Consider the following 25,519-nt stretch of genomic DNA (forward strand, 5'->3'; position numbering starts at 1 on the left):
GAGGGCTAGTTAAATGAATGAGAGCATATACTAGCAACGGACTGTTTGTTACACGGCTATTTTTAAAAAATCAGTTAGATTTTAGGAGGCTACTTTTACCCTTCTGCCCCTTTGTAACAGAGTGCCTAATTCAGGACAAGAATGGAGCCGAATTCTTGATGATCTCAGCATCATTTGGTCCAACTTCTGCATTTTACAGATGGGGCACGCCCATAAACACCACTCACCTCTGAAACTTCAAAGTCTGATAACAGTACAAAGCTGCTCACATGCTTATTGTGAGGAAGCTTCGGATTAGAATGGTCAGAAATAGTTTCACTTCCCTTTTCCTAGAAACCCCTGGTCACCTCTTCAACAAGAACACCCCACTCCTTGAGCGGAAGGCCAGGTTGCCAGGGAATATAAACAAACCAGATGCCCCAAGTGGCAGCTGTCAGCTGCCTTCTCTGTTGCTTCCTCTAAACAGCAGCTGGCTCTCCTGTTACCAGTTCCCCACCCCTCTCCAGCCAAGTGCAGGTTCATAAACATAAACCATATCAATGGTCCTGTCGGGTGGGAAGAGGTAAGTCAGGTAGGCACAGATGAGGGAAGTGAGGTGCCGAAATCCTACCCGAATCCGTGTTCTGCCTTGGCACACACACCTGTGATTCCCACCAAATCGAACTTTCTGGGTTTCCATCCTCTCCGTTCTCTGGTGGCAACTTCCCTGGGGTCAAGAGACAGAGCTGAAGGCTGGCTTCGCTCTGCCCAGCCCAAGACCACTGCCTGTACACGGCTCTGTCCACCTTGTTATAGATTCCGCCACACCTCCTTCTGTGACCCTGCTCCAGACTTCCTGCAGGTCATTCTACAGCCTACGTGCTAGGATCCTGGAGTTGTTGTGAAGGCTCAGGATGCCTACAATAATCGGAGGCAAAGAGATGTGGTCCTGACCCAACTCAGAAATGCACAGGGAACCTCCAATTACCGGTTAGAATAAAGAATCCATAACTAGCCCCGGAATTTCCCAATAAACATCCTAAGAAACTCCAGCCAGTGAGATACTTCAGGGAAGAGAGAGCGATGTTGTGATGAAATTAGGGAAATCCCACTCTCATAACCCTTGTTCGGGTATCAATCAGCGCATTCCAAGTTCCAAGAAATCATGCGGTAGCGTAACCTGTTTGATTCGATTTAAACCAGCTGTGGACTGCAGACCCTCTGGCGATCTCAGTTTGGAAAACACAGCCCCAGACCATGAGGCTGGGTTCCACAAAGATGCCGGGTGGTTGTGAGGTTCCAAGGATGACCCCAACTTTGAAGGCAGCTTTCCCCACCCAGGCTCAGCCCCCTGCCACCCAGCCCTGTGAAGAAGGCAAGATTCCCCTGCAGCCTCTGAGGTAGATTTCGGGAGGAAAAGTCTAAAGCCCAGGAGGTGAAGGAGGGAGGAGAGAACCACCCCTCCAGACGGACAGGACCCCGGGGCTGGCGCAGGACGCTGCCCAGAGCGGGACTCACCATTGGTGGCCGTGTTGACATAGTAGCGCCGGCCCTGAGGGGACAAGTAGCTCTGCCAGCCTGGTGGAAGGACAATGGTCTGGCTTTCCTCTCCCGGTGGAGGGGGCACCATTCCAGGCTTCTGTGGAGGAAGACAGAGAAGGTCACACACATGTGGCATTTTTGCAACTGTCTTTCAACCAGGAAGTCAGAGGCAGATGAAGTCTCCCTGGAATGGCTCGACACTGGCGGGGGCGCGTGGCCCATGGGTCTCCCTGGGGGAGGTTACAGGCTGCAGGTGTGATTTCGGGGGTTGCCTGAGCATGAGGTGTGAGCAGCCCTTGATTTTCAGAACCACCGCAGAAGGGACAGCACCCCCCAGAGGACGGGGGAGATGCCCGTCAGTTAACACAAGAGCTGGGCTTTCTCCTCCTGGGCCCCCAGAAAACCACTCACAGGGGTGCTGCACCTGCCTGGAGGAGGCGGGTCACTCTCCAGCTCCCACTGTGGAATCTGAAAATCCTCAGGACCACCAAATACAGCAGCAGACAAGGCCCAGGGCCTGCTGTGGGAACCGACCAGGAGTAATTAATGCAAGTCTCAGCACAGCGAGATGTTAAACCTTCCATAATAAAGCCAGGAATCAATGACGATCTAGGTGGGGTTTTTCTAGTCAAGTGTCCAAAATCACTCTGGCAAAGACAGCTGGGAATCTGAGTCGAAACAGACTTCCTTTCCATCGTAGGCACTGATGTGCGGTTTAATTCTTTAAGCTATGCACGGTAGTACTTTGAAAAAAAAATCAGAGAAAAAGCATAGAACAGAAAAACAAGATGCAGACACAAAGGCTAAAACAGAGGCGATCTGTGGTGGTGAGATTCTGGGGAATTTTTATTCTTTTCTTTTTGCTTCTCTCTCTCATCTAAATTTTCTTCAATAAACACAAAAGCAAAAGTTATTAGCTAAAGAACATTGAAAAGTAAGGAAAGAAGGTCCAGGTTAGCCCGTCATACAATTGCTGTTCCTTGTGAAGAAAGTAAATTGACTAAAATCAGAATTCCAGCCACACAAGGAGAGGTGCTGTGAATTTCTCGACAAAGCTGGACCCTGTTCAGAAATATTAAAACGCGTCAGCTCCTAAGTGCCCTCAGCACCCCCCAGCCATGCCCACGGAGGAAGGTTCTGATCACTGATGACCCCCGCTTAGGAAGATAAGAGACTGAAAGTGAGCAGTAGAGACACACAGCTCCCAGACTGCTCAGCTTTTCTGAAGCTGCAAAGCCATGTGCTTCTGCTTCCTGCGGTGCCCTGCACACCCTCAGTGGGATGGGATCAATCCTAGCTTCTCCTGGGACTTCGAGTAAACACAGCCACCCCGTGGCCCTCTGAGTAACGGTGGTGTACGTTTCATTATGAATTTTCACAATTTAACTGAGAGCTTTCCCCCCACGCCCCAATCGCTCTGTCCCCACATCTGTTAACTTACGGCTCCTCTCTGATTCCGTGCGCTGGCTTCTAAAAGAACTACCAGGGGCCAGAGAGCAGCCAGGAGGCGTCCTCACCAGCAGAGCATGTCCACTGAGCCCAAGCACACCACTGTGCACGTTTACCTAGGCATCCAGACACTGCTCCGGACTCTTCCAGATTGGAAGGTGGTCGAAACACATGCAAGCCCTGTGATGAGTACAGTGTCTGTGTGGATAACATATCCCACAGGCAGGAGACAGACATTGTGGCTGAGTGGAGTTGGGAGTAAAATACGAGCAGGGAGGTCAGGAGGTTGGCTGAAGAGAGGAACACTCTATCAATAGACCCAGGTTGCTTCTGCTTGAGTTCAGGTAACTTAGAGCATCCAAGAAGGGAAGGCCAGATTACAGCTTGTCTAAATAACCTGGTAAAAAATGAGAAATTGTTAAGAGGTATTAAACAAGGCTCAGAAACGGACGTGGCCAGAAATAGGTTGCAGAGGAGAGAGGCACCCAGAAGCACAGTGAAAACCAGCCCTCTGGCCTCAGGCTCACTCAATCCTGACACGGCCCCTTAGCTGCCACATGACCTGGGGAAATGACTCAACCAGCTGCGTCTATTGCCACATCTGTGAAACATCAGCCCAGTTGTGGAAGATGCCATGGAGATTAATAACAAACTGGTCACCTAGGACAGTGTCTGTCACCAGTTGTGCCCAATGGGCGTTCCCAGCGGAATGGGGGTCTCTTCAACGCTGAGCAAGACCAGGCTTTACACAGCTTCTGCCTCCTATAATGTGAAGTTCAGGGGCACACACCTGGCCTCCGCCCCACCCTCCCCATCACTGCGGCTCAAATGTCACCATTAACAGTCCCTTCTCTGAGGTTTCTGTTTCCAGGACTCCTCAACTTAGAAGGCAAACACAGACCTGTAGGGGAGGCCACTGGGTCAAGATGCTGACTCACATACTCTGGTGAAAAGATCTCTCCTTAGCTGGACTGGTGGAGAGAGTGGACCGAACCTTCCATCCCTCTGGGTCCCCCTTGTGAAATAGCATCAGTGACATCTGTCCTGTCTCCACAGTTGCATGGTGCTTTTCTCTTTAGAATGACTGGTTAATCTGCCTAACTCTGTAGGGTCAGAAGAAGCCCAGGTTTCCATCTGAGGACACTGATGACCAGGTCGGGGCCATGATGGCTCTGAGGTCTCCCCCGTCCAGGAAATGCAGGACCCTTTGGAAGGTACCTGGGGGAGGCATCCCTGATGCTGAGCCCAGAAGGGCCAAGAGGTGCTGAAGGAGGGGAAGGGGACACCCGGGCCAACTGAGCCTACTTCCTAATTTGGCCAACGTGGCAAAGAGGTCTCCACATCCCCTCCAGCATGGCCACGGGGCCCCGCTCTGCTCACCATCTGACTGTGTTCTGCCTCCACCCTGCCCCCCAGGCAGCCACAGTCCCCTTGTTTTCTCCCCTCTTCCAGAAAGAAGTTCCTCCTGTTGGCTGGCCTGTAGTAAGTCAGGAGTCAAAGACACGTGGACAGGGACTTCCCTGGTGGTCCAGTGGTTAAGACTCCGTGCTCCCAATGCAGGGGGCCCGGGTTCAATCCCTGGTCAGGGAACTGGATCCCACATGCATGCCGCAACTAAAGATCCGCATGCCGCAACTAAGACCCAGAGCCGCCAAATAAATAAATAAATATTAAATTTAAAAAAAAGATGTGCAGACAGCTGGCTACATCCCCGAGAGAACTGAAAACAACACTCAGCCACAGAATTGTACACACATGTTCACAGCAGCGTTATCTACAATTACCGACAGGTAGAAACAACCCAAGTGTCCGTCAACTGATGAACGGACCAACGAAATGTGGTGTGTCCATAAAAAGGAATATTCAGCCATCCAAAGGAATGAACTACTGATAAACGCTACAACACAGATGAACCTTGAAATCATGCTACATGAAATAAGCTGGACACAAAACCCCACATATCGTACAATCTCACCGATGTGAAATATCCAGAACAGAAACATCTGTAGAGACGGAAAGCAGATTCGTGGTTGCCAGGGGCTGGAGGGAGGGGGAAATGGGGACATGGATTCCTTTTTGGGGTGATGAGAATGTTCTGGAACTAGACAGTGGTGATGGTTGCATAAAACTGTGAAGGTATAAATGTCACTGACGGTAAATTTTATGTTAGGTGTATTTTAACACACACACACACACACACACACACACACAGTTGGCCTTCCCACCTGCAGGCCCTCATCTAAGAGGCCCAAACTACCACCATTACCTCATTCCTCGTGGTCATGGAGGGACAGGCCTCCTGGGAGAGCTGCCCCACAGCCATCAAGAGGATTCAGCGTAACTACCCAGTAATTAAGGTCTCTGCCAAACCTATTCTTCTAATTAGTTTCCTTCCAACTTAAATCCTTCCCTTGCCTTCCCTAGTCCTGTGGCTTCTCCCCTTCCATTTCAGCAGCTCTTTCCCATGGGAATAGGAACTAGAAGCAGGGGTGGGGGGTGAGGTTGGGGGCCCCACCTACAATGAACATGAGCCGAAGGAGTGTGAATCGGGGGACATGAAGCCAGTTTCTTCCAACTAAGAAATTCTTAACCTCATGCACAGGACTGCTTTGTGGGAATGAGAAAACGCTGCCTCTTCCCCAGATGGGCCAGACCCCTGAGTGCAAGGTTGGGTTTCAGCTGCCCCTGACTCCCCCCAATCTGGGCCCCCTTGTTGAGTAAACAACCTGCTCAACTGTACATGACGGCCCATCCTCTGAGAATCTAAAGAAAACTATGGCTCTTCTGCCCCCCAACAATGGAGGCATGTGTGCACCTACTCACTCACCCTATTTCCTATGGAACATCGAGAGTTTCCAGACCACTTCAGAACCCTAGTCGAGAAGGTACTCAAGAAACATCTGAGCTCAGATCCCATTTGCGCTCATGGATAATGACTTTCACCAAATGTTTACAGTGCACCAAGGACTGGGCCAGGTGCTTCACAAACTCATCTCTAACCATTACCACAAGCCTGCCACAGAGATGCCATTTTTTCCCCATTTTACAAGGAGGAATCTGAGACTCAGAGAGTTTAATATCTCACCCAACACTGCACAGCTAATTAACTGGTGAAACCGAACTTTAAACTATTAGCTTTGTTTCTATCCAGTTACCCAAATCCTAGTTATACTCAGCTCATCTCTCCCCAGCTGTCTGTGATCAGCTCTCTATCTTCACCTGGACCACCTGACATCCCAGCTCCCCGCACAAGGAGGATGGTAACTCAGGCCTGCTTCTCCTGCCTGTCTCACGGTCTCCAAACGAGCATATGCCTTCCCAGGAGACGTGCAGAAATATCACCGCCCACGTCCAAGCAGTCACGTTCCCTGCCTGTGGGCTGACTTCCTTGTCTCCTTACTTAGAACAGCACAAGCAAAGAAATTTTCCTCTTAATGGTGGCTACTGATCCCCTCCTCGGAGGGGGAAAATAAGAGCAGACAAACAAAGGGAAGTCACCTAGAGATTAAAAACAAATCCCCCTACAGTGGTGTTTCTCAAAGTGTGGTCCCTGGGACACCCCGTCCGTCACCAGCGATGTGGGTTAAAGTGCAGATTCCGGGGCTCTGACTCCAAATCAGCCTTGAGCCTAGAAAGCTGCTTTTTAACATGTATGCTTAAATCTCATGCTCAATGAACTCAGAAGAGACGGTTTGCAGCTTTCTTTAGAAGGGGTGATGGAGAGAAAGCATCACTTCTGAGATCAAAACTGGGAACAGAAAATTAATAATTTATAAAAAGACAGTGTTTGGCTGCCTGGCTACTTACAAAGAAGAGACTCCTGTACCCTAGCCCAGACCCTTCAGATAGACTATTCCAAGAGACCTTATCTTGCCTCTGCAGCTTCCAGGCAGAACGAACCCCACACTCAGACGCCCCCCAGTTTCTTCAAGTTCAACCCAGGACCCCTTGCCCCTTAGGAGACTTCCGGAAGCACCTGGTTCTTACCTTCCGCAGGTGTGAGCAAACGGTCCTCGCCGGTGGTAATGGGGGGCCGTCAGACACTTGATTTTGCTGCCGGATCGGACGGTTTTAAGGTCCCCCCATTCCGCGTCTTCTCACACCCCAAACCCAGAAGCAATAGGAGCGCTAAAGAAAGGCATTTCCACGGCCCTCACAGCCCCCCTCCCCCACACCCAGATCTATATATAACAGCGCTGAAGTTGTCAGCCTAACGAGCCACTTTCTGGCAGACCCGTTGCCATGGCAATGACTGCTAATGAGTCCGGTGCCTAACTGGCAGCGCCTGAAGGTATCTCCATAAAGAACTCGCCAGCAAGTTCTCCCTTCCCAATGATACAGCCAGCTGGGACACCCGGGAGCAGCCAGCACGTGGCCAGGTGTGCCTGGGAGCCATCAGCCCTCGGGAACCAGTTTGTTACAGGTGCTCGCTGAGCAGTCCCCGACCCGGAGGCCAGAAGCGGCTTCCGCTGTCACTCAGTATGGGTCAACCAATTAGGGACAGGGTTGCAAGGGAGCCACCAAGAAGCCCAAGACCCGGGGCTTCCCTGGTGGCGCAGTGGTTAAGAATCCGCCTGCCAACGCAGGGGGCACGGGTTCGAGCCCTGGTCCGGGAAGATCCCACATGCTGCAGAGCAACTAAGCCTGTGCGCCACAACTACTGAGCCTGTGCTCTAGAGCCCGTGAGCCACAACTACTGAAGCCTGCGTGCCACAGCTACTGAGACCACCTGCCACAACTACTGAAGCCCGCATGCCTAGAGCCTGTGCTCCACAACAAGAGAAGCCACCACAATGAGAAGCCCGTGCGTCGCAACGGGCTTTAAAAGGGTAGCCCCAGCTCGCCTCAACTAGAGATAAGCCTGCGCTCAGCAATGAAGACTCAACGCAGCCGAAAATAAACTTAAAACAAACAAAAAACCAAAAAAAAAGTAAGCTCAAGACCCAGCGGGGCTGGAGACTGGAGACCCACATCCACCCCACACCTTTCTGCCGACACCTGTTTAGGGTGGAGAGATTCCCAGACAGAGCTGGGAAGAGCTACCCAAGGAAAGATCATCTCTGGCTACAGGGTAAGAGAGAGGACATGAAGCAGGGCCCCACTTCCCACACTGATGCCGCCAGCCTCAGGGTCTGTGTCCACAAGAATGCTGGGTGCTTCTCCTCTGTCTCACAGGTGAAAGTATTGTTCTCTCAGGCTCTGGCAGCCTTTCTATCCATGGAGAGCGACTGAGAGAAAATAGCTGGGGAGGAAGGAGGGGACCCATGACAACAGCACAGTGCATTCTGGGAAGTGTAGTCCTCCCAAGTAGTTTCATAGGCTGGTGGGAAGAGGATGGGCATTGACAGCATCTTCATGTTCTTCTAGGGGTGAGAGATTTGGAGATCCAGCCAGAGGGCAGAGGAAGAGGAGGAGGGGGGGCGCCACACAACAGAGAAACAGAGTGTAAGATTCAGGAAGGCAAGGCTATGTCCATCTTGTTCTTAGCTTTAGTCTCAGCTCAGTACCCAGAATACTGGATGGATGGATGCATGGATGGAAACTGGGAATTGTAATAGAAACTGGGCTTCAAACAGATTTAAGAGGCTATTTCCCCAAACAAGTAAACAGAGACTGGCTGTCCAAGCAATGCATGTGCCCCACCTGTGAATAAATCCCAGCTCTTCATGGACTGACTGAACAGACTGTTCAACGTTGAGTACAGGGAGGTGGGGGACACAAGATAATACAGTGTTTCTTTAAGTGCAGAAATTAAATTGAGGAACAGCATCCAGAAGCCTCAGGAGCAGCACAAACTTCTACTCATGAGCTCATCTGGTCTCCAGAAGAAAAATTCCAGGAAACCATTTAGCAACCTCAAAAGAGGACAGGAAGATACAGCATCTATTATACAAACGCCAAAGTCATAAGGAGAGAACAAACTAATGGAAAAAAGGCAAGTTGGTTTAAAAAAATGATATAAAAAAAGGACAGGATGTGCTCAAAACTGTAGGGAAATTTAAAAGGTAGTGATAAAAGGAATATCCACATTGGTTGCAATAGAATATAAAATCAGTATTGTAAAAAGAAAAAAAAAAGTCAGTTATGTACAAAACAAACTGAAGAATTTTTTTCCCAGAATGCAAAGGAAATGGGAAAACATGAAAACCGAATCAACAGAAGAGCAGGCCAAGATGCTAGGTGTTCCTGAAGAAGAAACTAGAACAAAAGCCACAGCAGAAAAGAAACTATAAACAAAGGTTGATTGGGGGGCCCGGGGAAGAAAACCTCCCTCAGCTCAAAGAGACACACAGGAAGGTCCAGCACTGCTCCAGGCAAAATGGGTTTTAAAAGCCCAACAACAAGCTGACACCCTCTAACAACACATTTGCACAGCAAAGAAAGGTCCTACAACCCCTTAAGTGGGAGGAGGGTGTCTCCGATAAAGGAGCATAAATAAAGCTGCTCTTGGCTCTTCTGTGACCACATTTCCAAAGACACCCCTGGACCGCTAGGTAGAAAATGCTGAGCCCATTCTATGTCGCCACAGCTGTCTTTCATGAGTGAAATCGAGCGAAATACATTGCTCTACAGACAAGGGTTCAGGATATTTACCAATCAAGTGCTTGAAAGATGTACTCCAACTGCCTGAAAGAGTAAAACAATTACAGGTGAAGAATGAAGGCCTCGAGGTAAAAAGGACCAGGGCTGAACACTGAAAGCAGCTTATAAAAAATGTGTAAATAATCATCGTAAACCTAGTTACAGAACATGTGTAAGGGTGACTATTCTCAATACATAGTGTAAAAAAAAAAAAAGAAATAAAAACCCGGATCACAAATTCCAGAAAATACTAGAAAAGATCAGGAGGTAGGAGAAAAAAAGTGTGGACACCGAGAGACAGGAAGCAGAATCCCACTCTCCCTTCCCCTCCTGATAAAGAAAGTCCCCTTCTTCCTCTCCTCCCTCCTGCCAAGACTTTCAGGTACCTGCGCAATTCGCTACCATCCTCTGGCATCTGGTATTTGTCCTCCTCTATTTTCTAGAGAAGGACGGGTTTTCCGGCCAGAGGGACCATGGCAGAAGGGAAGGGTCCTTGGAGACCACAAACTTTCTTCCACAGGGAGCCCTGAGCCCTGAAATCCATGAAGGCGGACAGGGTGGGCCCAAAGCACTTTGCTGGATGAGGGAAAGCTCAGGAACCCAGGGCTTCTAGAATATCTCATTTGTTCCTCTTGTTTGCCTTTGGAAGCCCTCAAAGCCAAAGCTGGGCCCAGCACTCAGAGAAGAGTGTCACTATTGCCCAGCCTGAGTCTGAGATTTTCTGCTTCCCTTGATCCACTCTGGTTGGACCCCGTGTGAAAGGGGGTCAAACCATAAGGCTCACCTCTAGCGTTTACCAGTCAGGAGCCACAGAGCCACAGGATGTCTTTCTCCCTTCCACTTCTCTATGTGCAGAATTTCTCAGTAAATGTGACCGACTCGTCAGAGGTTTTGCCAGAATTCTCCATGAGTATACTCACACCCCTCTTACTAGAAATCACCTGGTTGGCAGGGCTGCTTCTTTGAGTCCATTTTATTTTATTTTATTGTACCACATTTACTCTTTTTTTTAATTTATTTTTTACTGAAGTATAGTTGATTTACAATGTTGTGTCTTTGAGTCCATTTTAAAGGAAATTTCCAAACCAGGCTCTAATCACTTAAATGCAAAAGCCCCCAGGACTCTTCTAAACCTGATACCCAAGTGTCCTCAGGCCTCATTGCTCAGAGTAGGTGGATGGATGATGGATGGATGGATAGATGGATGGGGTAACTTTCACAGCACTGATCCACATCCCTCTGGCTGGACTCCCCTGCTTGATCATGCCAGACCTGTACCCACCCCATCCCCGAAAAGCTCCCAGGATGATATCTACCAGTGGCCAGAGGGTGACGCACCTGGACTCGCCAGCCCCGTTCCCCATGGGCGTCTGCCTTGCTTTTCCTTGCCTGCATCAGCGACCTTTCGCAATGCCCCCACTGGCTCCAGTACTGTCCTCCATCCACGATGCTGCTAGAGGAAGCCTCACATCCTGGCTGCCACTGGTATCCACTCTGAGAGGTGGACATCAGTGCCATGGGGGTTTTCTCCCGGCACCCACAAAGCTGTCAGCCCTGGGCCTGGAGGCTGAACTGCTGTGAGCACTGCAGGCGTGTCTGGCTCCTGAAGACTCAGCGCAAGTCCTGGCCACTCTGAATATCCATCAGCAAGCCCCCCAGTGCCTCCCTGGGGGCCAGTCAACTCACTGGGCATGTTTCTTAGGATTGACTAGGCAGAGGACACAGAACAATAAACTCTGTATTTTCTGACCCTGAAAAGGAAGGGAGTGATCTGGTGAACCAGGAATTTTGATTAACACAATTACAATGTAGCCCATGCAGGGATACAGGAAGTCAACCCTCTGCAGGAAAACTTGCTCAACTGGAAACCACGGGGTCTCCAGCGGGGCAAGGATGGATGAAAAGCTTTGCAAGTGATACTGCGAATTACAAGAAAGCGTTGGATGAATGAACCCTCCTGGTTCAGAGGCCACTTCATGGCCTTGAAGTGTCTGGGGGCCAAGCAGTAGAGGGTAGAACGTGGCTTCTACGTGGGCCTGGCACACATTCCTGCATGGGCCCCACTTCACCAACCCTGGAGGAAAGAGATTTTATTACTGTTGCACCGTCTTACAGATATAAGACAGAAGGGCCAATTAACAGGGTTTAAGAGGAGACAATGCAAGGAACGAGGAACTCTGGATGGCTGGTACTTTTCCTGGTGACACCATCCATCATGACATGGATCTGAGAGATGCCCTCTCTTCAGCATCTCCTGGGAGAATCTCCACGTTGACCAAACAGCATAAACATGTCACCGAGTATCACAGTCACTCTTGCTGTTTAAGAGGTTTGGAGCAGGTACTCAGAGGCCTCATGGCCGTGTTGAGGGCCACAGGGGGAAAGGGGTTCCCGTGGATGTTCCTGAAATACAGAGAACGGCTCCGGGAGTAAGATGGGAAGCCACAGCTGCTTCCCCACCTTGGAGTCTGGAGGGGCTTGGGGAACCCCAGAGAAAGCCCCTAACTTTTGTCCTGTTTCTCAGGTGTGTCTGATCCTGATGCTATAAAGGAAAAGGAGCTATAAAGGAAAAGGCAGTGAGCTCCCGGCAGCCCGTTCCAACTTCTGGCTTCTGAGCAGGAAAAACCCAAGTGATTCTGCTCACTTGTGATTAACAAAGACATTTTTATTCAGACTCAGCTTCCTGATGGGCTGTTGAGAATGTTGGCTCCCTTCCTCCTACCCCTCCCCTAGCAGATAAAAATAGCAGGGGCTGTTCTGACATCCTACCTCCACTGTCGGGAGCATCGGCAGAAAGCACAGGGGTCTAGGCTTAAAGAGACTGTGTTCCCAGGCAACGAGCTGTGATTTACGCAGTCCTCTTTGCCTCTCTGGATGTGTCTCCTCGTCTATAAAACCAAGGGCTGCCAGCCCTCAAACACTGGGGTGCAGACTTCCCTGGTGGCACAGTGGTTAAGAATCCGCCTGCCAATGCAGGGGACGCGGGTTCGAGCCCTGGTCCGGGAAGATGCCACATGCTGCAGAGCAACTAAGCCCGTGCGTCACAACTACTGAGCTTGCGCTCTAGAGCCCACGAGTTACAACTACCGAGCCCGCGTGCCACAACTACTGAAGCCCGCGCGCCTAGAGCCTGTGCTCTGCAACAAGAGAAGCCCCTGCTATGAGAAGCCCACGTACCGCAACGAAGAGTAGCCCCTGCTCGCCGCAACTAGAGAAAGCCAGCACGCAGCAACAAAGACCCAACGCAGCCAAAACTAACTAACTAAATAAATTTATACAAAAGAGACCACTGGGGTTCCACAACCTGAGGCACGTCTTTCACGACAGAACCCAAAACTTCCACGAGAGAAATTTCAAGGCATTTAAATGACCAGCGCAAACTTGCAAAAGCAGCTGCTGCATAAAGAGGCAGCAGAGACCTCCTGACGAGGGACATAAACGGTCATGAAACATGACTCTTTTTTTTCTGCATGATTCCCCCAAACTCTTTTGGGGTCCAAAGAGGAAGCAGTCTGAAACTCTTTTGGTCTAGAGATACCGCTTCATTCACTCCAGACTCAGGATTGGTGGGAAAGACACCAGTGAAGTGATTAACGAAAATTGTAGATCATTAAGTTTATGCCCAAACCAGGATACTATTATAAAAATTGTGGGCATTAGACCTCAAACCACTGTGGGGAGACTGAACACTGAATTCTCCTCCCTTTTGCTCCAGGGCACTGCTCTGGCCTCTTTAGGGCTGAAATGTCCCTATCTGTGAGAGGAAGGACTTGGGGTAAAGTTTCACCATTTCCATAGTTGTAAAGGATCTCAAGATACATCCTAGGAGAGGAAAAAAAAAGACAAACAAAAAAACGCATCCTAGATTTTCTATACTAGTTTACCTCTATAATGATATCAATGATCCTGCCTTAGAAGATGCTTTTTGCAGGACATTTTGAGGCTCAGTCACCAGAAACACTCTCCCTAGGAACTCCTGGTAGGGTGAAGACCCCTCTAGATGATTCCGGGTCCAGTTTCCCTTTGCAGAGGAAAAAGGCTGGGAATAAGAGTTTTGCCAACACTTGGTATTGGGAGGGGAAAAAGAAACACAGCCTTTCTTTAGTATTAAGGTGCAAAACCCCAAAATGCCTATGCCATTTCTGGCACTTTCATAAGTTGTTATGACTCTGAAGAAAACCCCATAACCAAATTTCCCAAGCATTATGTTCTGTTCGAAATGGATTTAAGAAGCTCAGAAGGGAGGCAGGGAGTTGAAAGTTGCTAGCCCGGGGAAGTCAGAGGCTTGGGTACCTCATGGAAAGCAGCCTGCCCGCCAGAAAGGAACTTCAAAGACAGCTGTTGTCCACAGCTGCTCCGGGAGTAAAAGCAGGCTTCCTCGTGGGCAGTGGGTACCGTTTTAAAGGGAGGCAGACTAGAGCTCATTAGGGCACAAAGATGGGTGTCTCTGACAGCCGGTGTCTGGCCGAGATCCAGCTGATCCAGCTTTACGGCTGCTACTCGCAGGCCTGCAGGCACCAAAATAAACCAGTCTTCTCACCGTGGAGATGCATTCCAGTTACTCTGCAGTGCCAATGGCCTGGGGTCCCAGTGATTCCAATCAAAGACTTCTAACTCTGCGAGCTGGTTCCCAGAGCTCCCTAGTTGGCCCTGAACCATGAGCACCGGAGGGAGATTAAGGCTGAGAGAGACTGGTACTGTTTCTATGAGTCAGAGAGGGTGCGATTCCGACCAACCCAAGTCAGCTGCCATTTCTGGAGCCTGAGCTCCTGGTGCGTATAAAACTTAGACAAATGGGACAGCCAAGGACATGGCCATCGAGGTTTCGGATCTACCACTGCTCTGGGGCACCATGCGGACAACACGGACTCAAGAGCTGCCACTGTCTTGCTGTGAACCTTGAGCAACATACTTCATCTCTGCTGGTACAGAATTTCCTCATCTCAAGAATACGGAAGTTGGACCAGATGGTCTCCAGGGTCGTTTTTTTGTTTATTTTTTGTTTGAAAGGTATAGCCTAATGCTCAATGATTCTGGATGTTAGTATCTCTCTTTTAAGGACGTGCCATTTTTGTCGGAGGGAAAAAGGCACATTCAAGTGCAGACACGGGATTCAGAGGTGGTCCTGGAACGCTGCCTGGGCCCCAAACACCTGGGCTTCTGCCTCGCTACCTTGGAGCTCAGTGCCTCCCCTCTCACCATGGGGAGTTCTGGTGAGTTCTTCTGTCCTGAGGGCCGGTGTCCGCCCCTTCCCTGTCACTCCCAGAGCCATGCACGGTTGCTCTCTATTTTGCCAAGAACCAGACGACCACCTGGCGTCCTGGGATTCCCTGTATCCGAAGTTAGAATTCTCCCCACACCCAAGGCAGGCTCCAGAAGAACAGTTCCAGACCTCCTGGCACACAGCGCCTCTGCTCACCACTCACGCTGCACCCCGCCAACGGCCCGCACCCCATACACCTCAGCCTCTGCCAAGAGCTTCCCCGGGCTCCTCCCTGCTCCCTGAATGCACCTCAGCGTTCATCCCCTTGCTAATCCCATCTTCCCCGTAAACCTCCCGGCCGCCATCCACAGCCAGGGCCAGACGTGCCCAGTGATCTGCAGCTAGGTCGTGGGCAGCTGTAACTGTCAGCACTGGATTGACTGGTCTGGGTTCTTTACAGTAGCCATCATCCCAGTGTGGTCCCTGCACCGGCAGCCCAGGCGTCCTCTGCAAGCTGGTTTGAAACGCAGGGTCCCAAGCCCCACCCTAGAGCCAGGCTCTACGTCTGAAAGGTCTCTGGGCAATTCAGATGCACGGTAGGCTCTTTGAGAAGCCCAGCTGGGAGTCAGAGGATGCTGCAGGAGGATGAGCACCATCTCTGCTCCTGGTACAGGTTCAGGCCTCGATCAGAAGCCACGCCACAATCAGAGAGGCTGATTTTGACCCAGCCAGTGGGATAGAATGTCCTGGGGGAAGGTTTATGTGCAGAGATAGACGGGACTTGCCACAGAAACTGGACCTCCTTCAGCTGTCCAGAACCTCAACAGAGTGGCCACTAAAGTCTTAGCTGATCCCTCTTGGTCCCTCTTTCCAAAGAAGGGGGGAGTCTAACTTCCAGAGGCAGGACGGTTGGCAAAGTAAGGCTATTCTCCTCTTGAGTCTCAGGAGAGCGTCCATCATCTTTAGGGCGGCCACGGCTGCCACCACCAAACTGGACAGAGACATCCAGTCCAGCCTGGAACCCCAGTGCAGATACTGGATTAACTGGGCAGATACTCAACAACCTTCTGGGGAACTGTGTCCTTTAATGGGCTTTCACCATCCAGTGTCCCATCTGGAACTGGGCCGTGGAGTAGAAGGTAGGTGGGTGGGTAGAAGCCAAGCTTTGGATGTGGGACAAGTTACTGGGAGAGGCAGATCTGGACTCCAATCCCCACCACAGAAAAATCCACATGTCACCACTCTGTTTCTCCGTCACACTGAACTTAACTGCTTCCCCAGGTAACCGAGGGGGACCCAAGACCCTTTCCCTCCACAAACATCCCCTTTTCAGTCTTTTGCCCCCTCCCTTCCTGGTTTCTCCAACATCAGCCCACATCTTCTCCCCTCCTCTTGCCTCGGGCCCGGGAAAGGTGCCCCCAACACACCAGACTTTGTAAGCTCAGCAGTTGGGAGCCCGTATCTCAGAGGGTTCTCAGAACTGCCTCTTTAAAATGCCAAAGCCATCTTAGGAGCATGCGGAGAAAGGCAAGCTGCACACACGCTGGCAGGTAAGCAGAACGATTCTTACCATTGGAGGAGGGCTCATCTTCTTTGGGGGCCGCTAACTCAGAGTCGTGGGTCCTGTCTGCAGTGCCCGGGCTGCTGGCCAGGCCCCTGCCAGCTTCCTCTCCACAGGCCCCTCTGCGGGAAATGAGGCCCAGGCGAACAGCTACCCCAGGGTCAGGGCTCTGGGCACCCCGGAGGATGTTTCTGTGGCTTTTCTCATCGCTGTTCTTTCACAAAGAACCCACTACATTGCACAGTTCCTTCCAAATCTGCTCCAGCTCCTGTGGGGAAATCAACGATGCCTTCTGGACTTTCCAGATACAAAGGATCTGGGGGCTTCCTTTCTTTCTTTCTTTCTCTCTCTTTCACTCTTTCTTTCGTCTTTCCTTTCTCTCTCTCTCTTCCTTTCTTTCTCTTTCTTTTTTCTTTATTGCACGCTCTCTTTTTCTCCTTCCTCAGCTAAAAAAAGTTGGCTGAGGTCACGACATACAGTGGCCAAGCCTGTGTCACTGACCAGATGCCTTCCACCCCCGGGCCTGTGGACAAGAGCTCCTTTGTCCACTGTAGTTTAGGCTGGACTCCCTGGGCCTGCCCAAGCCCTGCTGGGGAATGTTCCGCCAACATTTTCCCATCCCAAAGTCACAGCTCTGGCCCCAGCTCTGGCCCCAGCTGTGTGAACCCAAGGCCAGATAAAAACCAACATAAAAAGGATGGAGAATTCTCCCCCAAAGAACCACTGTGCTGGACTTGTCCAGGGCCGGAAAGCTGCCGCCCCCAAAAGGGCAACATGAGGGTCCCCTGCCTTCACTCAGCCCCTGTCACCTCCAAACCTGGACAGACAGCAGGAAAAGAGGAAGCAATGCCGGGCATCTCAGGTGAAAACAGGCTGGGGAATCACAAAGCTGTTGGGTTCATGGGAAGAAAGGACTGGACCCTGAGAGCAACACTGCCTCCACCAAGGAAATGAGTTTCAGCAAGTACTTGGCTCCTCGGTGAATATATCCTATCCCGCCGCTCAGAAAGCTTTTCGGAGCAGCTGAAGGTTTAGCACTTGAAGTGCCCTGCATTTCTGGGTTTGCTTTCAGATGCAAACCTTTGGGATTTTAGGAACTGATTCTTTTTTTTTTTTTTGCGGTACGCGGGCCTCTCACTGTTGCGGCCTCTCCCGTTGCGGAGCACAGGCTCCGGACGCGCAGGCTCAGCGGCCATGGCTCACGGGCCCAGCCGCTCCGCGGCATGTGGGATCCTCCCAGACCGGGGCACGAACCCGTGTCCCCTGCATCGGCAGGCGGACTCTCAACCACTGCGCCACCAGGGAGCCCCTAGGAACTGATTCTTTACATCGAAGTAAATACGGTGTCCTGGAGGAACAGAGGTCCCGAGGACTGCGTGGTTTCCTATAAAGTATCACTTCTCTCAAACGCATGGATGAAGTGTCTACTTAGGAAGGTTTCCATGCCAGCTCCTTGGGTGGGGGCCAGGCCATCAGTACTGTCATTCAGGGACAGAGTCAGATCAGGGTCAGGGCTTTGCTGGTTCACCACTGTGATACGTAGGGCAAGGCCTCTAAGCTTCAGTTTCTTCAAGTGTAAAATGGAGATGATCTTTCCCAAAAGGTTGTTGTAAGGATTAAAGGGGAAAAAAGTAATCCATGTAAACACTTAGTATAGTGCGAGGGTGACGTGAGTTATGACTGTTGCTGCTGTTACTACCTGCAGGGGCTGAAAGAGTAGGTGCTGCAGTTTCCCTGGACTCAAAAAAGTTTAGACTCAACAACAAAAACAAACAACCCAATTTTAAAATGTGCAAAGGACATTCCTCCAAAGAAGATTTACAAATGGCCAATAAGCACGTGAAAAGATGTCACGGGTCACTAGTCATTAGGGAAATGCAAATTCAAACCACAATGAGATAATACCTCACACCCATTAGGATGCTTACTATAAAAAAAAAAACAGAAAAGAACAGATATTGATGAGGATGTGGAAAAACTGGAGCCCTTCTGCGCTGCTGATGGGAAAGTAAGGTGGTGCAGATGCTGTGAAAAACAGTAAGGCAATTCCTCCAAAAATTAAACATAGAATTAGCATATGATCCAGCAATTCCACTTCTGGCTATATAGCCAAGAAAATCAAAAGCAAGGACTCAAACAGATATCTGTACCCTCCTGTTCATAGCAGCATCATTCACAATAACCAAAAGGTGGAAACAACCCAGGTGTCCAGAGATGGATGAATGGATAAAAAAAAATGTAGTCTATACACAGATCTATACATACGCTTAAATCTACAGTTGTAAAATGGTCCCAAACCAGCCACTAAGAGAAGAAGTGAGCACCGTACGTATCCAGAGGTGAGAGTCCTCCAGTGGCTGCTGGGTTATCTTCTCCCTGGTGTGGGAAGGGATGCCAGGTGCAAGCTCACACCCTGAACTGTGGGACCAGCCATGCCCTGGAATACACAGCAAGGTCCTTCTCTGCTCCTGGAAATGGGCTCCCACCCAGGAGAAGATGAGAACAAAACTTCATGTGCATCTAGACAGCCAAGACCCTCATCTTCAGGCCCTCTGGTTTTGTGGAATTAAAATGGCGATGGAAGCTTTCACAGCCCATGCTTTCTTGTTTTTAATAATAGCAAAGAGGGGACGGTTTTCAGGCCGTTCAGCCTTGACACCACTCTGACCCTGCAGCACAAAGACGAGTAGATAAAATCACAGACAATAATGCCCTGCTGTAGGCAACACAGAAATCACCATCATGGTGGTTCTCTGTAAGGTTTCCAGCCAATGGCAAGGGGCCTTTCTGGGCCATTACAATCCAGGAGGCTGATCTGCGCTGACCTGAACTAAAGCAAAACAAACCAGTACTGCAGAGGTTTTATTCTATAGGATTCACCCAGTTAACATTTTTGGGTGTGTTAAGACCCGCATATACATTCCAGTGGGTCTACTGTTTGGGGTTATCCTAGTGTTCTAATCCAGAAGTCACTTCTGTTCTGCTTTACTGATAGTCCTCTATCATTACAGTTGGCTGGGGAAAAGCACAAATTGTTCACCTCCTTTTTTGTCTCTGAAAACAGGTATGTTTCTAACTATGGGGCCACATGGACAAACAAAAGACATCAGGAAACCCATGATCCAAAAGCAAAAAAGACTGGCAATCATTTCCACTAAGCTTCCTTTTCCCGAGTTGAATGGAGTCAGATGCAACCAACCATCCTGTGATTGATTATTCTTTGTTTCAGTTGAGTTGAAAACTGTCAACCAAAAATAGGCCACGTTTGCTGTGGGACCTCATCCTCCTCCGTTGGACAAATTGTGTTGTCTTATAATGATAATTAAGAAAGAACATCTGGATGGCGATGACTCACTTCTTCTAAATGCTTCAGAGGAGTGAAGGGAAAAATTGTTCACCAGCCTGTGCAGTCTCCAGGGTACAGGGTCTCAAAGACAGCCCCACCCCCTGATACGCAGCCCCCTGGCTACACAATCAATCAGCAACTAATAACTAATCAAGTTCATAACGAATCAAGTTACTAACGACCGCTTTCCTGAATGCTGTGGAAGATATAGGCAAGTCTTATATATATGACTTCACTTCTAAAATTTGGAAGACAAGGCACAAACACAAGTGTTAAAAAAAAAAAAAAAAAGAGGGATAACCATACAGAGGAGTCTGCAAGGAATGCTGACTGATAAGTAGTAGACAATAAGAGCTTTCAGAGTCCTGAGGAGGGCAGAGCCTTTTCAGTTGGGACAGGCAGAGGCAGTTCCTCAGAAGATACAGAATTGGCCCGACAGCAGGGATGAAAAGAAAGGGCTTGACCAGAGCAGGAGGACACTAAGTAAGAAGCAGAATAAGCCTTGGCGACTGATGAGACGCAGGGGGAATGGGAGAAAGTAAAAGTCAACTCCAAAGGGAACAAGAGAAGCTAGAACCAGTTGCCCAGCGATCCAGCTATGGTGGGAGCCATTTGCGGGGACGTGGTGGAGTTTGTTGCCTGCATATCCAAGTTCAAAGTGATCACTGGGCAGCTGGGGTGAGTCTGGCCCTCGACACATGGAGCTGGAGCATCTGCACGGAGATGGTGGTGAAATCCTAGAGGTCAATGCTGAGTTCATGCAGAAAGGATGCACAGTGGAACCTATGGAGGGGGTGAGTGCATTCAAGTAGCAGGAGAATGAATCCATCCCACCCCTAGGCCCTCCATTCATGCAGGCAGCACCTCCTGGGCCCCTCTCAGTACTCTTAAAGGCAAAAAAAAAAAAAAACCCAAACCCCAAAAACCAGGTCTTAATCTGTTTCCCCTCCAAACCAGTCCAGTACTTCATACTCAGGGACTATGTGATGGGGAATGAACAGATGTGGGTTCTGAGAATCAGTCACAGGAAGCAAATGAGGATGGGGATCTTAAGAGGAAATACATAGTTAGTGTCCACACGAGATAATGAAGAAAATGCTTACTGACTATAGAGAGGAGGTTTCCCCTGCTAATCTCAGAAAGGAATATGGAAGTGAGGTGGGTGTGGAAATCTGAACCCAGGCACACAAGGGGCTGGGGAGTGTGAAGAGGCACAGGGCAGCAAGGGAAGACATTCAGAGAGATGCCCATTCAGAAGAAAGCAAGAAAGGGACGGGGGTTTCCCTGGTGGCGCAGTGGTTGAGAGTCTGCCTGCCAATGCAGGGGACACGGGTTCGTGCCCTGGTCCGGGAGGATCCCACATGCCGTGGAGCGGCTGGGCCCGTGAGCCATGGCCGCTGAGCCTGCGCGTCCGGAGCCTGTGCTCCACAGTGGGAGAGGCCACAACAGTGAGAGGTCCGCGTACCGCAAAAAAAAAAAAAAAGAGAAAGAAACTAAGGGACGGGGCTGTATATAGGTAGTGGCCGGATCTGGCCCACCAGGCCAAGCGATGGCCCCTGGGAAGTGACTGGCAGCCAGTTTCTTGCACTCAGCGTGGTGGGGTCCAAGGCCCCTCATAAGGTTTCTACGTGTCCCCATCATAAAAGAGTCCCAAGATCAAGTGGACATATCAGAAATGGCACCTGGTTTCAAAACCTCCTTACAGGCCCCATTCCAGACCTATGGGATCCCCTCCTCAGCGTCTCCCAGACCTCAGTCACTCATGTTCTGCTCTCAGAACTTTCCCACTGTCATGCATCAGCTACACTATGATTTACTTGTTTTTTAACTGACTTACATGGAACTTGAATTAAGCCTGGCCCTAAGCAGTAATATCTATGAAACCACGGATTTGATTGGGTTGGGTTTTTTTTTTTTTCTATTACACACGAAAATAAATGGAACTTAAAAACTGTTATCTCCACGTGATCTAAGATCATCTCACATATCCTCAGTTGTAAACTCAGCCCACTTGGAGAAACAACAGTCTCAGGCTATGTGTAAAACTATCACGCAGCATCCAGGCAATGGTTTACGAGGTTCTTTTTTCAATCCCAGAAAACCAAACTTGAATTTGTGACTGACCACATACCCACAACTGCAGGAATGAGGTCCCCAGTGTGGGCCTGAATCACCACGGGGAGGAACAAGAGGACAGTTAAAGGGGTGCAGAGGGACTTCCTGTGGAAAGGGGCACCGGGCAGTAAGCCTGTGGACACCTCTGTCAAATCCTGGTTAAAGTGGCAGTAAGAGGAAAAGATAACAATTACCACGCTACAAAAAAAAGCAAAAATAGTGGACAATCAGAATCTGAGGGAACAACCCTCCAGAACCTTTAAGGCCAGTGGAGTAAACGGAGAAAATTTTACAAAACGGAGACTAATTGTGAAAGGGGAAACAGCACTTCACACCATCACTGCTCTCTGTGTCTAATTTGAGATGCACTTGGCACCTTCGCCCTTCTCAGACCCCGATGTGAGATACAGGATCTGCAACCACCCGAGCACTAAACAGCCAGCCCCTGTGGCTCAGAAGCAGCCTGAGATCTGCCCCTCCCTCCCTACCACCCATTTCTGCACAGGGATTCCTGGAAAACAAGCCAGCGGGCAGTGAAGGTGGGTGCAGGGCCTGGGGAGGGGTGTTAGTCATTCAGAGAGGTACGGATCCCACAGGTCAAGTCTGGAGAATGTCCTGGCAGCAGTGAGTGGGGATGGGGCCAGGAGAACTGTGATCTCTCATGCACTTCACCCATTCGGAATATCAGCAAGCCAGGCAGTAAAAGAACGATGCACCAGGTGACAGTCAATTTGAAAACAATAACAGGACTGGGAGATGTATGTACCATTGAACCTACAGGTGAGCAAATGTGAAAAGGACTCAACCTTCCCCCAAGTGCACAGAGTGCCAAAGCCAGTGACAGATGACCTATACTCTTCTCGTATAATGCAGTGTCTACATAGATCCTGCCTTGTTAAGAATGAGTTTGAAAAGCCAGTGGGGGGAGGGGCGGGGGGGCGGAACACATGGGAAATGAGTGAGGAAACACCATCCTAAATGCTCAAAGGAAGAGCACATCTCAGAAAGTAATTCAGAATATAATTTAAAATGTCAGGAAACTGCTAGAATGTAAGAAGTTGTGACCTCTTAGAGAGAGGAACAGAAAATTCGTAATGGAAAAAACCAGGCAAGAGAGAAAGGTTGATATAAAGAAGAAAATAGATAAGGTCAGTATTATATGAAAATTGCTCATTTAAAGCCACATTGTGGATAAATAAAAATATTAAAAGTTAAATCAGTAAGGTACAGAGTAAACTTAAAAGTATCTCCCCAAATTGCAAACTAAAAAAAGCAAGGAAATAATGAATCAATGTAGGTTTAAGTAGTATTCCATTAGAAAAGACCAGATCAAATACACTAAAATCAACAATTAATGACAAAAATAGTAAAACATAATAAAAAATCATGCACACCAACAGGCAAAGAGAAAAGTTATCTAGGAAATCACTCCTTCCTCAGACTTTTCCTCTACTCCTACTAACAGCTAGAGAACACTTCCCACTAGAATAAAAGCTCTGTGAGGCGGGGACTTTGTTTTGCTCACAGCTCATAAGGACTGGGCATCGCCCATCTGAAAGTGCCAGAAGACAAATGCCACTGAGGTCAAAGCTTCAGGGGCATGGCCATCATCTTGTTCATCCCTGTGGGTGTCTATAAACGTTTGTTGAACAATGGAACAGGCTGAGCTGCAAACGTGAGTTTCTGTCCAAAAAGGTTGACATCCAAGACATACATATCCAGCCAAGTCATATTACTATTTGACATGAAAGAAACAGGAAGGTTCTTGTAGGCATGCAAGTGAAGAGACCACACACTTACTGTTCAGACACTGAGAGAAACCAAAATTAGGAAGATGATGCTGGGGAAGTAACCATATACATGCATTGCTTAGTGCACTCCCCCAACTCAGAAATCCAGCAAACTGTACTGCCTGGGGTTAGGGTTAGGGTTAGGGTTAGGGTTGAGGTTTGGTGCCTAGTGTCTCGCTTGGTCCTCCGCTGCTGCTCCCCTCCCATCCTGGCACCAGGATGCATGTTTCTCCTGCAACATCCAAGGCCAGTACAGACGAAGCCTCCAGCCATGTGTGGGGCGCACTTGTAACTGCTGCTTCCTTTTCTGTCCAAGAACATGCCGACCGTGGAGGGACTGTTCAAGCTTTGTGGATTCTGTGCTGGGAGAGTCACCGAACAAAAAGTCTTTGTTTCCTTTGTCCACCAGAGCAATGCTGCACTATGCAGAACATCACAGCGGCCACTTTCTCTGCCAAAGAACTTGAGTGATGATTTTCTGTGTATTTAAAACTCATACTGAATGAACCAAGTCTTCCCCCACCCCCTCAAAACAGGAAAGACTAATCAACCACCCAGTAGCCAATGCTTTCTGCCATCAAAACCCTCTTTTATATCATCTTCTAAACCCTCTTGTACATCATCTTCTAAGAGTGGTTCCTGTTTTAGAAACGAGTGTACGCAGCATGATCTCAACTATGGAAAATAATGCTCTCCCCGCCCCAAGCCAAGCACGAAGGAAACATGCGAAAATGTTAACAAAAGTTATCTTTGTACTGTGGGATTCCTCTGGCTGTTGTAATTGTATTTCTTTTATCACGTTTAAATTTTTGAGTTCTTTTTTAATTTTAAAAATGAAATTTTTAATTTTTCTTTATTTTAAAAATGTATTCGTAAACACTGCCCTTCCCCCGAATCAGCATGTACAATTCTAAATATACCATATGATCCCAATTATGTAGACAAATATGCCCCGAAAAAAAAAAAAGACAAGCATGCTAAATATTTTTTCTTATTTCTGCTTTTCTGTATTTTCCAAGTTTTCTATAATGAGCATATTCATTTATTCATTTTAGTGCATTCTTTTAAAAAAATCTTTAACTTGGATTCCATTATGAGCTAATACATGCATATAGCCTTATGTAAAATATTTAGATAATATTTGCTAATAAAATCCCCCTTGACATATCCCATTTCACTGGCCATCCCCTAAAATGAACATTGTTTATCAGATTAAGGTTCATTGTATTATCTTTCAAATGGCACGGAGACTGGGGGGGGCTTTATTTTTAGGAAAACGAATTGAATTAAGACAAAATGATCAACAGTAAAGAACTTAATCAATGCAGCGCTGACACAAAAATTAGGGATGGAAGGGACCGTAGAGATCACTTGATCCCATGTTGCCATTTTACAGATGGGGAAACCGAGGCTCAGAGACAGACGGGGGTTGGTTGGACACCAAGTCTCCCAGTCCTAATGCAGAGTCTTCTTCTCCTAGCTCTCTGGCCCTCAACCTTGGTGCTGATGCTGCCATCATGGCTGGAGGAGTAGCTCTGGCCAGATGGCATGGCAGAAACCAAGCCCCACTTAGGACCCCTCCCCAGGCTGACCCCCACAAGCCTCCGTGCAAGGCGACCTTTGCCAGTAAGTCTGGCTCTCAGCTCAACCATGAGCCACTTCCCATCTGTTTGTGGCCAGTGAGCCCCCGCGAAGGGGGGGCGGGGGTGACCCAGGGAGGAAACATCTGTGCACACAAAGAGGAGTCATAAACGCACTTGATTTTCTCTTTTGGCAAATCCTCTTCTGCTTATTTTTTTTCCACTCATTGAAATGCAAAGCTCCATTCCAACAAGGGGGCCTGGAAGATTCCAGAGGCTTCGAGGAACCACAGCCTCTGCTCTGCAGCAGGGGCTCCCAAAATAAGGTATGCACGATGCGTAAGGGATGTGGGCGGGGATTAGAAACAGAAG

At 49.1% G+C, this 25,519-nt stretch overlaps 1 protein-coding gene across 5 annotated transcripts in view; it reads right to left on the reverse strand.

Annotated features, from left to right (window-relative positions):
- The window catches only part of GAS7 (growth arrest specific 7), a 205,032-nt gene that overhangs the window by 81,048 nt on the left and 98,465 nt on the right, over positions 1 to 25,519 (reverse strand). For 3 of the 5 annotated variants that reach the window (XM_081219271.1, XM_081219270.1, XM_081219273.1), the window contains exon 2: positions 1,498 to 1,618. In XM_081219271.1, the coding sequence (XP_081075397.1) occupies positions 1,498 to 1,618 (121 nt within the window). Of the gene's footprint in view, positions 1 to 610; positions 707 to 1,497; positions 1,619 to 16,325; positions 16,997 to 25,519 lie in introns of those variants that run through there. The other 2 variants (XM_081219274.1, XM_081219272.1) reach the window with 2 other exon arrangements.

The sequence above is a fragment of the Mesoplodon bidens genome (genome assembly GCF_964165515.1).
Source record: "Mesoplodon bidens genome assembly, chromosome: 19".
Lineage (NCBI taxonomy): Eukaryota > Metazoa > Chordata > Mammalia > Artiodactyla > Ziphiidae > Mesoplodon > Mesoplodon bidens.